Genomic DNA, 12,463 nt, shown 5'->3' with positions numbered 1-12,463 from the left:
TAAGGCAGAAGTTATTTCTCTACACTGTGTGTCAATCATAACCCCCTATCATTAGAGTCACATTGCCATTCCTCTCTAACCTATTAATTGTTTAGTGGCATATCATTAGAGACATCAACCTTTAACCTTTTCCTGGTCACCTTGTGACCTTAAGCCTACATTTTTTATATTGAGTGATACTCACTTTTAAAATAAATCCTATCATTGGCAGATCATTTTGCTTATTTTAATCTATAGACTTAAAGCTGCATATATAACTTTTTGGGCGACCGGACCAAATTCACATAGAAATGTGTGTTATAGATCTGTCATTCTTTTTGAAAGCAACCAGGAAATGGCGTAGAGATTTCTGCATTGTGCATCTTTAATAGAAGTAATCTGTTCAAGATATTGTACCTTAATTTTGAGATATTTTACCTAATACGACTATTATCTTGAAATAAGATAAATTACTTGTATTAGGTTTTTGGGCAGTTAAAATAAACAAAATTGTCTGCCAATGTCGTTAGATAATGCAGCTTGCTACAAAAAACAAAAAAATACTAATCTTAAGTGAATTATCACTCAATATAAGATATTTAGGCTTGCTTTGATTTCACACTGTGAGCTCCAGGTCTTTATCTTCCAAGGTGTTTATTACTTGGTTAATGGTTAGTCAGAAGCTTTGTGGCCCCGAGGATGCAGCAAGGACATCTGAGACATACAGGGTCCTGAGAGTGGTTGGTAGAACCGCTGGTTCAGCCAATGGCTGAGTCCCAGGCAGAGCCCAGCGTAGGGGCCAGGAGGTTATAAAGCCAGGGTGGCAGAGCCAACCTCAGCCTATATGACAGGTCTATAGGTCAGCTCTGGACCTACACAAGGATTTAACTAAACAGAATCAGATGAACCAACACTAGTCTGTCATACCAGCGCTCCAAACCCATAGCTGCCGATTGCTTCTGATACTTAGACAGTCTCTAGGCCCTGACCAGAGGACTGAAGGACCTCAGTATTCCTTTTCTGTAGTGTTTGACCTGTAGAAGCCAGTAGGTGTGAGGAGTCTGTATTCACAGCCAGTCTGATGGAGAATGATGCCTATGACAGGATCGGGGATGAACCCCCTAACTATGAGGAGACGTCTTTCTCCGGTGGTACCACCTCTAACGGTAATGGGACCGGTAACGGAGAGCACCGGGCCGTCCGTCCGTCCGTGGTCAGTGCGTTTGGTCATGACACGCTGGACCGCGTGCCCAACATCGACTTCTACCGTAACGCTGGGAGTGTGAGCGGTAACCGTGCGGTCCGACCGTCCCTGCAGGAGCTCCACGATGTCTTCCAGAAGGTCAGTGTGTGTCCGAGTCCTCTACAACCCCCTCTACACATATCTGTATTTAGACCTGTCTCTGTACATCTGTATATCTTGTACATCGCTCTCTTTTCCTTACCGGCACACACATCACACAACTGTCTCCATCACGTCAGCAGCCTTTTAAATGGAATCAACTCTCCTTTAATCCAGACAATTCAGAAAGATCATTGAAATTCCGATTCAGTAAGTGAAAAACATTACATTTTTATGTGGAACATGTTTTGACATTAACATTGGCCTGTTTGTCTCTCAATTCATTTACATTTTACATTTAAGTCATTTAGCAGACGCTCTTATCCAGAGCGACTTACAAATTGGATTCAGTTAAATCAATTCAATTCAAAGGGGCTTTATTGTTAAGGGAAACATATGTTTACATTGCCAAAGCAAGTTAAATAAATAGTAAACGAAAGTAAGAAGAAAAAAAAGAAAACAACAACAAAAAAATATAAAAAATGTTCAGGAAACATTTCACTGATAAAGGTTTGAAAAGGATAAAGATGTGTCAAATGTTCTATTATCAGCTATGTACAGTGTTTTAATAATGTACATATAGTTGTAGTACGACTAGTAGGGGAAGAAAGTAAACATAAATATTGGTTGTATTTACAATGTTGTTTTCAAATTGTCACAAATCTCTCTCTCTGTATTTGTTTCTCTCTGTTGATTTGTTTATCTCACTCTCTCTTTCTCTTTCTCTCTCTGACTGTGTGACACAGATTACTATCATGTCACAACAGTGATTGGGTAACAGTCATTCATGTCTGTTCTAAAGAAGGGAAAGTCACTTCCCACTGGGCACAAATTGGTTGAATCAATGTTGTTTCAACTTCATTTCTCAACATATTGTGATGTGGAATCTACGTGGGAAATACGTTGGATTTCAAAAAAGTAATCAACCGCTGTTTTGAGGGTAACATTTCAACCACAAGATTGTGTCGTCATGGTAACCAAATGTCCACATAGACAAACCTTGTATAAAATATGTTGAATTTGTACCTTTATAACAACGTCAGATCTTCAACATTATATCCACTATCAGTAGAATAAGAAAATACAATAGGCTAGGCAGCACCTCCTACTGGAGAACTGATTTATCTACAGCTACCCTTTGGTCTCACATCCAGGGTTTAAACAAGCCCTGCTTAGCTATGATGCTCCCGAGCGGTGCAGCGGTCTAAGGCACTGTATCTCAGTGCTAGAGGCGTCACTACAGACCCTGGTTCGATCCCGGACTGTATCACAACCAGCCGTGATCGGGAGTCCCATAGGGCGGCACACAATTGGTGAAGCGTCGTCTGGTTTAGGGGAGGGTTAGCCCGGGGTAGGCCGTCATTGTACAATAAGAATTTGTTCTTAACTGACTTGCCTAGTTAAATGAAGGTTAAATAAAAATGTTTTATAAAAGAATGATATTTGTCACTGACTTTTACCAATGTGATTTGCTGTTGCTATCGAACCCATTCCAAAGGGTAGGTTTAACAGAGCAAATTAAATGTGACCATAATGTATCACTCATATGTCATCAATTATGCTATTTTTAGCCCTATATAGCATTTTCAGTCATCAACAGCTATTGTTTCAATTCAACCCAGGATTCAACTAAAAATAGACAATAGGATTTCAAGTGATAGTGATATTGAATTGTGTTTGGTTGTCAACGCAACCAAATATCAACATTTTAAGGAAATGTATCTTCTGCTTGGATAGTTCCATCTGTACCACTGACTTAGTCTGGCTTTAATTCCAGTTTGTTTTCAAATGAATCATTGTTGGATAAATAAATGTTGAATTCACGTCTCCATCTCAATCAAAAATCTAAATTAAACAACAGGACTAAATCAAATTCAACTTTATTTAAAGTGCATTTAAAGTTTCATTTGCCTTTAAATCAGTGGCACAGATGGATGAATGCAAGCAGAAGATACATCTCCTTCAAATGTTGATATTTGGTTGTGTTTACAACCAAACACAATTCAATATCACTTTTGAAATACAATAAATAGCCTATTAACTTGTTGACAAGTTAACAAATTATATGGTGGATCCACGTCTCCAACTCAGCCAACAATAAAAGTTAAAGAATGGGGTTAAGCCAGTTGTACAGATGGAACTATCCAAGCAGTAAATACATCTCCTTAAAATTGTAATATTTGGTTGCCTTGTCAACCAAACACAATTCAATTGTAATACAGTAAATAGGCTATCTTACAAACTAATGAAACATTCACCCTTAAAATTAGCAACACATCCATGGTCACAGTTTGAGGTTACTGTAACTATAAATGTCTTCTTACATCATCATATAAAGCATGCATGTTGAAGATAGCATAGCTATCTATAGCGAATAGCTCGTTGCAGGTCTGTGGAGATCTTCACAATTGCGGTAATAATCTGCCCAGAATCTCGAACGGCAATGATCATTGCATCATGTACTTTTAATGTCATCTCAACTGCAATCCAGGTCATTTGGTTCTGCTATTAGATAAAGGACAGTTATAACACGTAAAGAAATAAACAAAATACCTGACATTGTATTCCCATTTGAACTTTGCTGTGCTTTTAGATGGATGAAAGAATAGTGATAACACATTGGAAATTCAACTAACTTTCGGCTCTCTTTTTGAGTGGGTGAATATAGGTTGTAATCTCATTGATCAAGGTCTCAACCAAATATTTCCCAATTATCCACATTGAAATGACGTGGAGTGTGCAGTGGGTTGGCCTTGGATTGGTCAACTCATTCCTCTTAAAGCATTTATAGACCTACTATGTACTGAAAGAGAACAACATGAACTCTCTGGAGAAAAGAACATATGTTTTATAGTCTCAGAGAGGAAGATAAGATAAAGAGAGAGGAGAGGAGAGAGAGAGATAAATGGTGTTTATAGCCCTTTAATCATTCATTTAACAAGAAACATTCCTGCCACTTTCATTAACCGCAGTTCAACCATCTTTCACACCCTATAAACCTACTGCCAACACTGGGACTGAACAGTCCTCAAAGACAGAGATAAGAATAGATCTACACAATGGTTGACATACTGACAGGCTAAAGTGTTTTATAGATTTTTTACACCTTTGGGTGACAGACAGTCTGTTATCTCTGTCTGACAGCCACGCCACGCCCTACACCAGACAGAGATCTGAGCATCTCATTAAAGAGTTTGGTACTCATGCGTCCTTTAAACACTTCATATTCGTCTTTCAAAAAGTTTAAATTGGGTCCACCCTGTTCTCTCTCTCTCACACACACACACACACACACACACACACACACACACACACACACACACACACACAGAGTGCAGTCTTCAAGGACAAGCACACAGTATAATAATGCTTCTCCAAACATGTATCCATCTTCATCAGAATCAAACTGAATGACTCTCTCTCTCACACACACTCACGAACAAGAACACTGCGTCTCTTGTTTGATTGATTTAGAAAGAGAACATTTCAACAGTGTTCTGACCTCATAGAGACTTACCTATCCAACAGGAGGCCCAGAATTCTAACATAAAGTTACTGCACTGCCAGCTCTCTCTGATTTCCTAAAGATAAAACTAATCTAAACTTCCTCTGAAGTTGAATAAGATGACCTATGGCCATTTCAACATATTCCTTCTTTTCTACCAGCCGTATTCTTTATCTTCCTCCAGGTAGACTGGAGTGATACGTACCCCTGACAAGTCTTTTCCTCTCCTATTTTCTCTCTCTAGAATGGAAGGATCTCGGTGACGAACACGGTGGAGGACAGAGAGGGGAGCGACGGGACGCCGTCGGACGACGTGGAGTCTGTCATTCCCCTGGACAACAAGGATGGAACCGTGAGGTTCGGCTGGATAAAGGGAGTCCTGGTTAGTAGAGATGGGTTACATTGGGGCAGGGTTAGGAGGGTCCTGGGGAGTGGAGATGGGTTATATTGGGGCAGGGTTAGGAGGGTCCTGGGGAGTAGAGATGGGTTACATTGGGGCAGGGTTAGGAGGGTCCTGGTTAGTAGAGATGGGTTACATTGGGGCAGGGTTAGGAGGGTCCTGGGGAGTGGAGATGGGTTATATTGGGGCAGGGTTAGGAGGGTCCTGGGGAGTAGAGATGGGTTACGTTGGGGCAGGGTTAGGAGGGTCCTGGGGAGTAGAGATGGGTTACATTGGTGCAGGGTTAGGAGGGTCCTGGTTAGTAGAGATGGGTTACATTGGGACAGGGTTAGGAGGGTCCTGGTTAGTAGAGATGGGTTACATTGGGGCAGGGTTAGGAGGGTCCTGGGGAGTGGAGATGGGTTGTATTGGGGCAGGGTTAGGAGGGTCCTGGGGAGTAGAGATGGGTTACATTGGTGCAGGGTTAGGAGGGTCCTGGTTAGTAGAGATGGGTTACATTGGGGCAGGGTTAGGAGGGTCCTGGGGAGTAGAGATGGGTTACATTGGGGCAGGGTTAGGAGGGTCCTGGTTAGTAGAGATGGGTTACATTGGGGCAGGGTTAGGAGGGTCTTGGGGAGTAGAGATGGGTTACATTGGGACAGGGTTAGGAGGGTCCTGGGGAGTGGAGATGGGCTTTGGGGCAGGGTTAGGAGGGTCCTGGGGAGTAGAGATGGGTTACGTTGGGGCAGGGTTAGGAGAGTCCTGGTTAGTAGAGATGGGTTATGTTGGGGCAGGGTTAGGAGGGTCCTGGGAGTAGAGATGGGTTATATTGGGGCAGGGTTAGGAGGGTCCTGGGGAGTAGAGATGGGTTACATTGGGACAGGGTTAGGAGGGTCCTGGTTAGTAGAGATGGGTTACGTTGGGGCAGGGTTAGGAGGGTTCTGGGGAGTAGAGATGGGTTACATTGGGGCAGGGTTAGGAGGGTCCTGGGAGTAGAGGTGGGTTACATTGGGGCAGGGTTAGGAGGGTCCTGGTTAGTAGAGATGGGTTATGTTGGGGCAGGGTTAGGAGAGTCCTGGTTAGTAGAGATGGGTTATGTTGGGGCAGGATTAGGAGGGTCTTGGGGAGTGGAGATGGGTTATGTTGGGGCAGGGTTAGGAGGGTCCTGGGGAGTAGAGATGGGTTACATTGGTGCAGGGTTAGGAGGGTCCTGGTTAGTAGAAATGGGTTACATTGGGGCAGAGTTAGGAGGGTCCTGGGGAGTGGAGATGGGCTTTGGGGCAGGGTTAGGAGGGTCCTGGGGAGTAGAGATGGGTTACGTTGGGGCAGGGTTAGGAGAGTCCTGGTTAGTAGAGATGGGTTATGTTGGGGCAGGGTTAGGAGGGTCCTGGTTAGTAGAGATGGGTTATGTTGGGGCAGGGTTAGGAGGGTCCTGGGGAGTAGAGATGGGTTATGTTGGGGCAGGGTTAGGAGGGTCCTGGGGAGTAGAGATGGGTTACATTGGTGCAGGGTTAGGAGGGTCCTGGTTAGTAGAGATGGGTTACATTGGGGCAGGGTTAGGAGGGTCCTGGTTAGCAGAGATGGGTTACATTGGGGCAGGGTTAGGAGAGTCCTGGTTAGTAGAGATGGGTTATGTTGGGGCAGGATTAGGAGGGTCCTGGGGAGTGGAGATGGGTTATATTGGGGCAGGGTTAGGAGGGTCTTGGGGAGTAGAGATGGGTTATATTGGGGCAGGGTTAGGAGGGTCCTGGTTAGTAGAGATGGGTTACATTGGGGCAGGGTTAGGAGGGTCCTGGGGAGTGGAGATGGGTTATATTGGGGCAGGGTTAGGAGGGTCCTGGGGAGTAGAGATGGGTTATATTGGGGCAGGGTTAGGAGGGGTCCTGGGGAGTGGAGATGGGTAGGGGGGTTAGGAGAGTCCTGGGGAGTGGAGATGGGTTACATTGGGGCAGGGTTAGGAGGGTCCTGGGGAGTGGAGATGGGTTATATTGGGGGCAGGGTTAGGAGGGTCCTGGGGAGTGGAGATGGGTAGGGGGGTTAGGAGAGTCCTGGGGAGTGGAGATGGGTTACATTGGGACAGTGTTAGGAGGGTCCTGGGGAGTGGAGATGGGTTGTATTGGGGCAGGGTTAGGAGGGTCCTGGGGAGTGGAGATGGGTAGGGGGGTTAGGAGAGGCCTGGGGAGTGGAGATGGGTTACATTGGGACAGTGTTAGGAGGGTCCTGGGGAGTGGAGATGGGTTGTATTGGGGCAGGGTTAGGAGGGTCCTGGGGAGTGGAGATGGGTTATGTTGGGGCAGGGTTAGGAGGGTCCTGGGGAGTGGAGATGGGTTACATTGGGGCAGGGTTAGGAGGGTCCTGGGGAGTGGAGATGGGTTGTATTGGGGCAGGGTTAGGAGGGTCCTGGGGAGTGGAGATTGGTTATTTTGGGCAGGGGTTAGGAGGGTCCCTGGAGAGTGGAGATTGGTTATTTTGGGGCAGGGTTAGGAGGGTCCTGGGGAGTGGAGATGGGTTGTATTGGGGCAGGGTTAGGAGGGTCCTGGGGAGTGGAGATTGGTTATTTTGGGGCAGGGTTAGGAGGGTCCTGGGGAGTGGAGATGGGTTGTATTGGGGCAGGGTTAGGATGTTTCTTAATTGGGTCCTGGTGTGGGCAAGTTGGTTATGGGGACTGGCTTGTCCTAATGGGATCCTGGTGAGGGAAGTTGGTTATGGGGACTGGCCTAATGGGATCCTGGTGAGGGCAGTTGGTTATGGGGACTGGCCTGTTCTAATGGGATTCTGGTGAGGGCAGTTTGGGTATGGGGACTGGCCTAATGGATCCTGGTGAGGGCAGTTGGTTATGGGGGACTGGCCTAATGGGATCCTGGTGAGGGCATGTTGGTTATGGGGACTGGCCTAATGGGATCCTGGTGAGGGAAGTTGGTTATGGGGACTGGCCTAATGGGATCCTGGTGAGGGCAGTTGGTTATGGGGACTGGCCTGTTCTAATGGGATTCTGGTGAGGGCAGTTGGGTATGGGGACTGGCCTAATGGGATCCTGGTGAGGGCAGTTGGTTATGGGGACTGGCCTAATGGGATCCTGGTGAGTAGGAATGGAGTCTAAGAGAGTGTGGCTGGATATCGAGCAGGGTGAATGGGGAGTCCTTGTCTGTGTGGTCGGTTATGGGAACCTCTTCTACTGGGGGTCACTGGGGGTCACCCCTGGCCACTCCTGAGCTTGTATCACAACCTAGCAATCAATGAGTTAACCTGCATCACCTCAGTGATACCCTGACAGGTCACATGATCTGTCTGGAAGCCTCAGACACAGACACCGACACAGCGACAAAGAGATTCAGATAGTCATTCTGTCATAACCCAGTCTCTATCTAACCTAACTACGATCTGACTGGAAGTGAAGAGACAAGGTCAAAGTTATTCAGATAGTTACTGTATTTTGTGATAACTAGATTGTAATCCTGCCCTGTGTGTAACTCAGGGCTAACCTCAGTGTCTACCTAAACTAGCCTCTCTCCTACTCTCTGCTCTCTCCCCCCTCTCTCTCCTCCTATCTCTCGTCCTCTCTTTCCTCCTCTGTCTGATCCTGTCTCTCTCCTCCCCTCACTCTCCTCCTGTCTCTCCTCCTGTCTCTCCTCCTCTCTAGGTGAGATGTATGTTGAACATCTGGGGTGTGATGCTGTTCATCCGTCTGTCCTGGGTGTTTGGACAGGCCGGCTGGGGTAAGTACAACACAGAGTAATAAATAATTACACCACATACACTCTCAGAAAAAAAGAGTGCTATGTAGCACATTTGTTCCTGTAGGACAACCCCCTGAAAACAGGCTCCTTTTCAGGTCAGATAGAACCCTTTAGGTTTCCAAATAGAACCAGGTTACAAAAAAATTATCTGGATTCCAAATAGATAAGGGGTGGTATTGGGAACCAGAAAGAGTTCTACCTATCTTAAATGGGAGAAAAATTCAGAGGGTTCCCCAATACTCCCCTACAGAAGTGGTATTCAAAGTTGGGGGTCGCGATGGGGGTAATTGCAGTGGGGTCGCCAAATTTTAAAAAATATAAATATTTTAAACAATGAGGAGTACAGATTATTATTGTATTACTGTATACAATATACAAACGTTTTGAGAAAGATCATTTTAAAGCTACAATTTTATTGGTTTCTTTTCATTTTGTTAAGAGATGAATATGCAATGAACATTTTAAGGTTGTGTCTTTAGATTTGGGTTGGGGTCGCAAGAAATGATTGGGTGGAAAATGGTGTCCCCAGAAATTCTGGTGGAAAAATTGGGTCCCCACTGAAAAGGTTTGGATACCACTGACCTACAGGGACATTCTTTGCTGCACTCTTTGTTTCTGAGAGTGTAGACATGCAAAAATATGTACAACACAAAAAGAGGGCCAGACAACCAGTCAGCTCCCAGTGTCCTTCACTCTGAGGTCAAAGAAAAGGAAGTAGCTTGAATGTACCAGGTGTGTGTATGTGTGTGTGTGTGTGTGTGTTGGTGTGTATGTGTGTGTTTATCAGGGGTGAGGACCTCTTTATGGAGCATAACTAATGTATTTCAGAGAGCGGGCTGCAGTTCAGATAGAGACCATGACAGATATCAGAGTAAACAGCCTGCTGGGACTAACAGCCTGCAGGCCTACGGCACCATTAGTCCTGAGAATGAACCATTTCAGACGCACAGAAGGCTTCACTGTGTTTCTCAGGGTGTTAGAGGTGACTGGAGGGGACAGAAGGTATGGTCAGGTGTTAGAGAGAGGAGGTGGTAGATTATTTCAGAACCAGCACAGTGTGACAAAAAACAGAACACTCTACACTCCTTTATACTCGGGTTCTTAAAGTCCTACTCCAGTTTCTGATTAGGCTCATTTATCACCCGATTTACTTAACAAAAGGCACATCTCAATAGGTGGTCCAGGTATCCTCATGATATGGCACAAGTGGGGGTTGGCCTTTCCTCTTCTGCTCTCTAATGCTCCTCTATTGTTCCTCAAGCAAGGGAGGAGGCCGATGACATCACAACTTCCCATCAGACCAACTCCTTGAAGTTTGCAGTTGTGTTTTAAAAAAAAAACTATTTTGCTCAAAACATATTTTTTACCCTTTATTTTTTGTACTTTACTGTATTTATATCACTTTTCAACAGTACAAGTTCCAAAATTGCTGGAGGACCATCTTTAAGAAGAAAAGAAAGACATTTCAGTGTGGAATTCAAACTTTGCAAAACATTGTATGCTATCACATGTAGACAGACTGTAAATGGCCTGAGCAGGGGTGAGTTGGATTAACTGGTATTTTGTGTTTTAGGTCTGGGCATTGTGGTCATTGCTCTGAGCTGTGTGGTGACCACTGTCACAGGTCTCTCCATGTCTGCTATCTGCACCAATGGAGTGGTACGAGGAGGTGAGTCAACCAAATCAAATCAAATGTTATTTGTCTCATGCGCCGAATACAACAGGTGTAGGTAGACCTTACAGTGAAATGCTTACTTACAAGTCCTTAACCAACAATGCAGTTTTGAAAAAAATAAGGGCTAAGTAAAAAAACAGATAAGTAATAAAAAAAAAGAAGAAAAATAGAAAAATAACAAATAATTAAAGAGCAGCAGTAAAATAACCGTAGTGAGGCTTTATACAGGAGATCAACACATTATCAACATGAGACAATGTTGGAAAGAACAAGGAGAGCTCTAAGGTTGTTCTCAATGACTGTCCACTGTATGTACAAGTATAGGAATGTTATTATCCCCGCTCCCTACCTGCTCTGTGTGTCCACTGTATGTACAAGTATAGGAATGTTATTATCCCCGCTCCCTACCTGCTCTGTGTCCACTGTATGTACAAGTATAGGAATGTTATTATCCCCAGCTCCCTACCTGCTCTGTGCCACTGTATGTACAAAGTATAGGAATGTTATTATCCCCGCTCCCTACCTGCTCTGTGTGGTCCACTGTATGTACAAGTATAGGAATGTTATTATCCCCGCTCCCTACCTGCTCTGTGTGTCCACTGTATGTACAAGTATAGGAATGTTATTATCCCCGCTCCCTACCTGCTCTGTGTCCACTGTATGTACAAGTATAGGAATGTTATTATCCCCGCTCCCTACCTGCTCTGTGTTCCACTGTATGTACAAGTATAGGATGTTATTATCCCCGCTCCCTACCGGCTCTGTGTGTCCACTGTATGTACAAGTATAGGAATGTTATTATCCCTGCTCCCTACCTGCTCTGGTTCCACTGTATGTACAAGTATAGGAATGTTATTATCCCCGCTCCCTACCTGCTCTGTGTGTCCACTGTATGTACAAGTATAGGAATGTTATTATCCCCGCTCCCTACCTGCTCTGTGTCCACTGTATGTACAAGTATAGGAATGTTATTATCCCCGCTCCCTACCTGCTCTGTGTCCACTGTATGTACAAGTATAGGAATGTTATTATCCCCGCTCCCTACCTGCTCTGTGTCCACTGTATGTACAAGTATAGGAATGTTATTATCCCTGCTCCCTACCTGCTCTGTGTCCACTGTATGTACAAGTAGAGGAATGTTATTATCCCCGCGTCCCTAACCTGCTCTGTGTCCACTGTATGTACAAGAATAGGAATGTTATTATCCCCGCTCCCTACCTGCTCTGTGTCCACTGTATGTACAAGTATAGGAATGTTATTATCCCCGCTCCCTACCTGCTCTCTGTGTCCACTGTATGTACAAGTATAGGAATGTTATTATCCCCGCTCCCTACCTGCTCTGTGTGTCCACTGTATGTACAAGTATAGGAATGTTATTATCCCCGCTCCCTACCTGCTCTGTGTGTCCACTGTATGTACAAGTATAGGAATGTTATTATCCCCGCTCCCTACCTGCTCTGTGTGTCCACTGTATGTACAAGTATAGGAATGTTATTATCCCCGCTCCCTACCTGCTCTGTGTGTCCACTGTATGTACAAGTATAGGAATGTTATTATCCCCGCTCCCTACCTGCTCTGTGTCCACTGTATGTACAAGTATAGGAATGTTATTATCCCCGCGTCCCTACCTGCTCTGTGTCCACTGTATGTACAAGTATAGGAATGTTATTATCCCCGCTCCCTACCTGCTCTGTGTCCACTGTATGTACAAGTATAGGAATGTTATTATCCCCGCTCCCTACCTGCTCTGTGTCCACTGTATGTACAAGTATAGGAATGTTATTATCCCCGCTCCCTACCTGCTCTGTGTGTCCACTGTATGTACAAGTATAGGAATGTTATTATC

General features: G+C 44.9%; 1 protein-coding gene across 1 annotated transcript in view; it reads left to right on the top strand.

The window, feature by feature from the left end:
* The first annotated feature begins 802 nt into the window (after positions 1-802).
* LOC115203356 (solute carrier family 12 member 1) overlaps positions 803-12,463 on the top strand; it is a 46,744-nt gene continuing 35,083 nt past the window's right edge. The window contains exons 1-4 of the mRNA XM_029767988.1: positions 803-1,321; positions 5,071-5,208; positions 8,846-8,921; positions 10,516-10,611. Coding sequence (XP_029623848.1) covers positions 1,061-1,321; positions 5,071-5,208; positions 8,846-8,921; positions 10,516-10,611 — 571 coding nt within the window. The 5' untranslated portion in view covers positions 803-1,060. The remainder of the gene's footprint in view (positions 1,322-5,070; positions 5,209-8,845; positions 8,922-10,515; positions 10,612-12,463) is intronic.

This window comes from Salmo trutta, chromosome 12, assembly GCF_901001165.1.
Source record: "Salmo trutta chromosome 12, fSalTru1.1, whole genome shotgun sequence".
Classification (NCBI taxonomy): domain Eukaryota; kingdom Metazoa; phylum Chordata; class Actinopteri; order Salmoniformes; family Salmonidae; genus Salmo; species Salmo trutta.
Note: the sequence above shows the minus strand (reverse complement) of the source record. Positions and strands in the feature narration are given on the sequence as shown.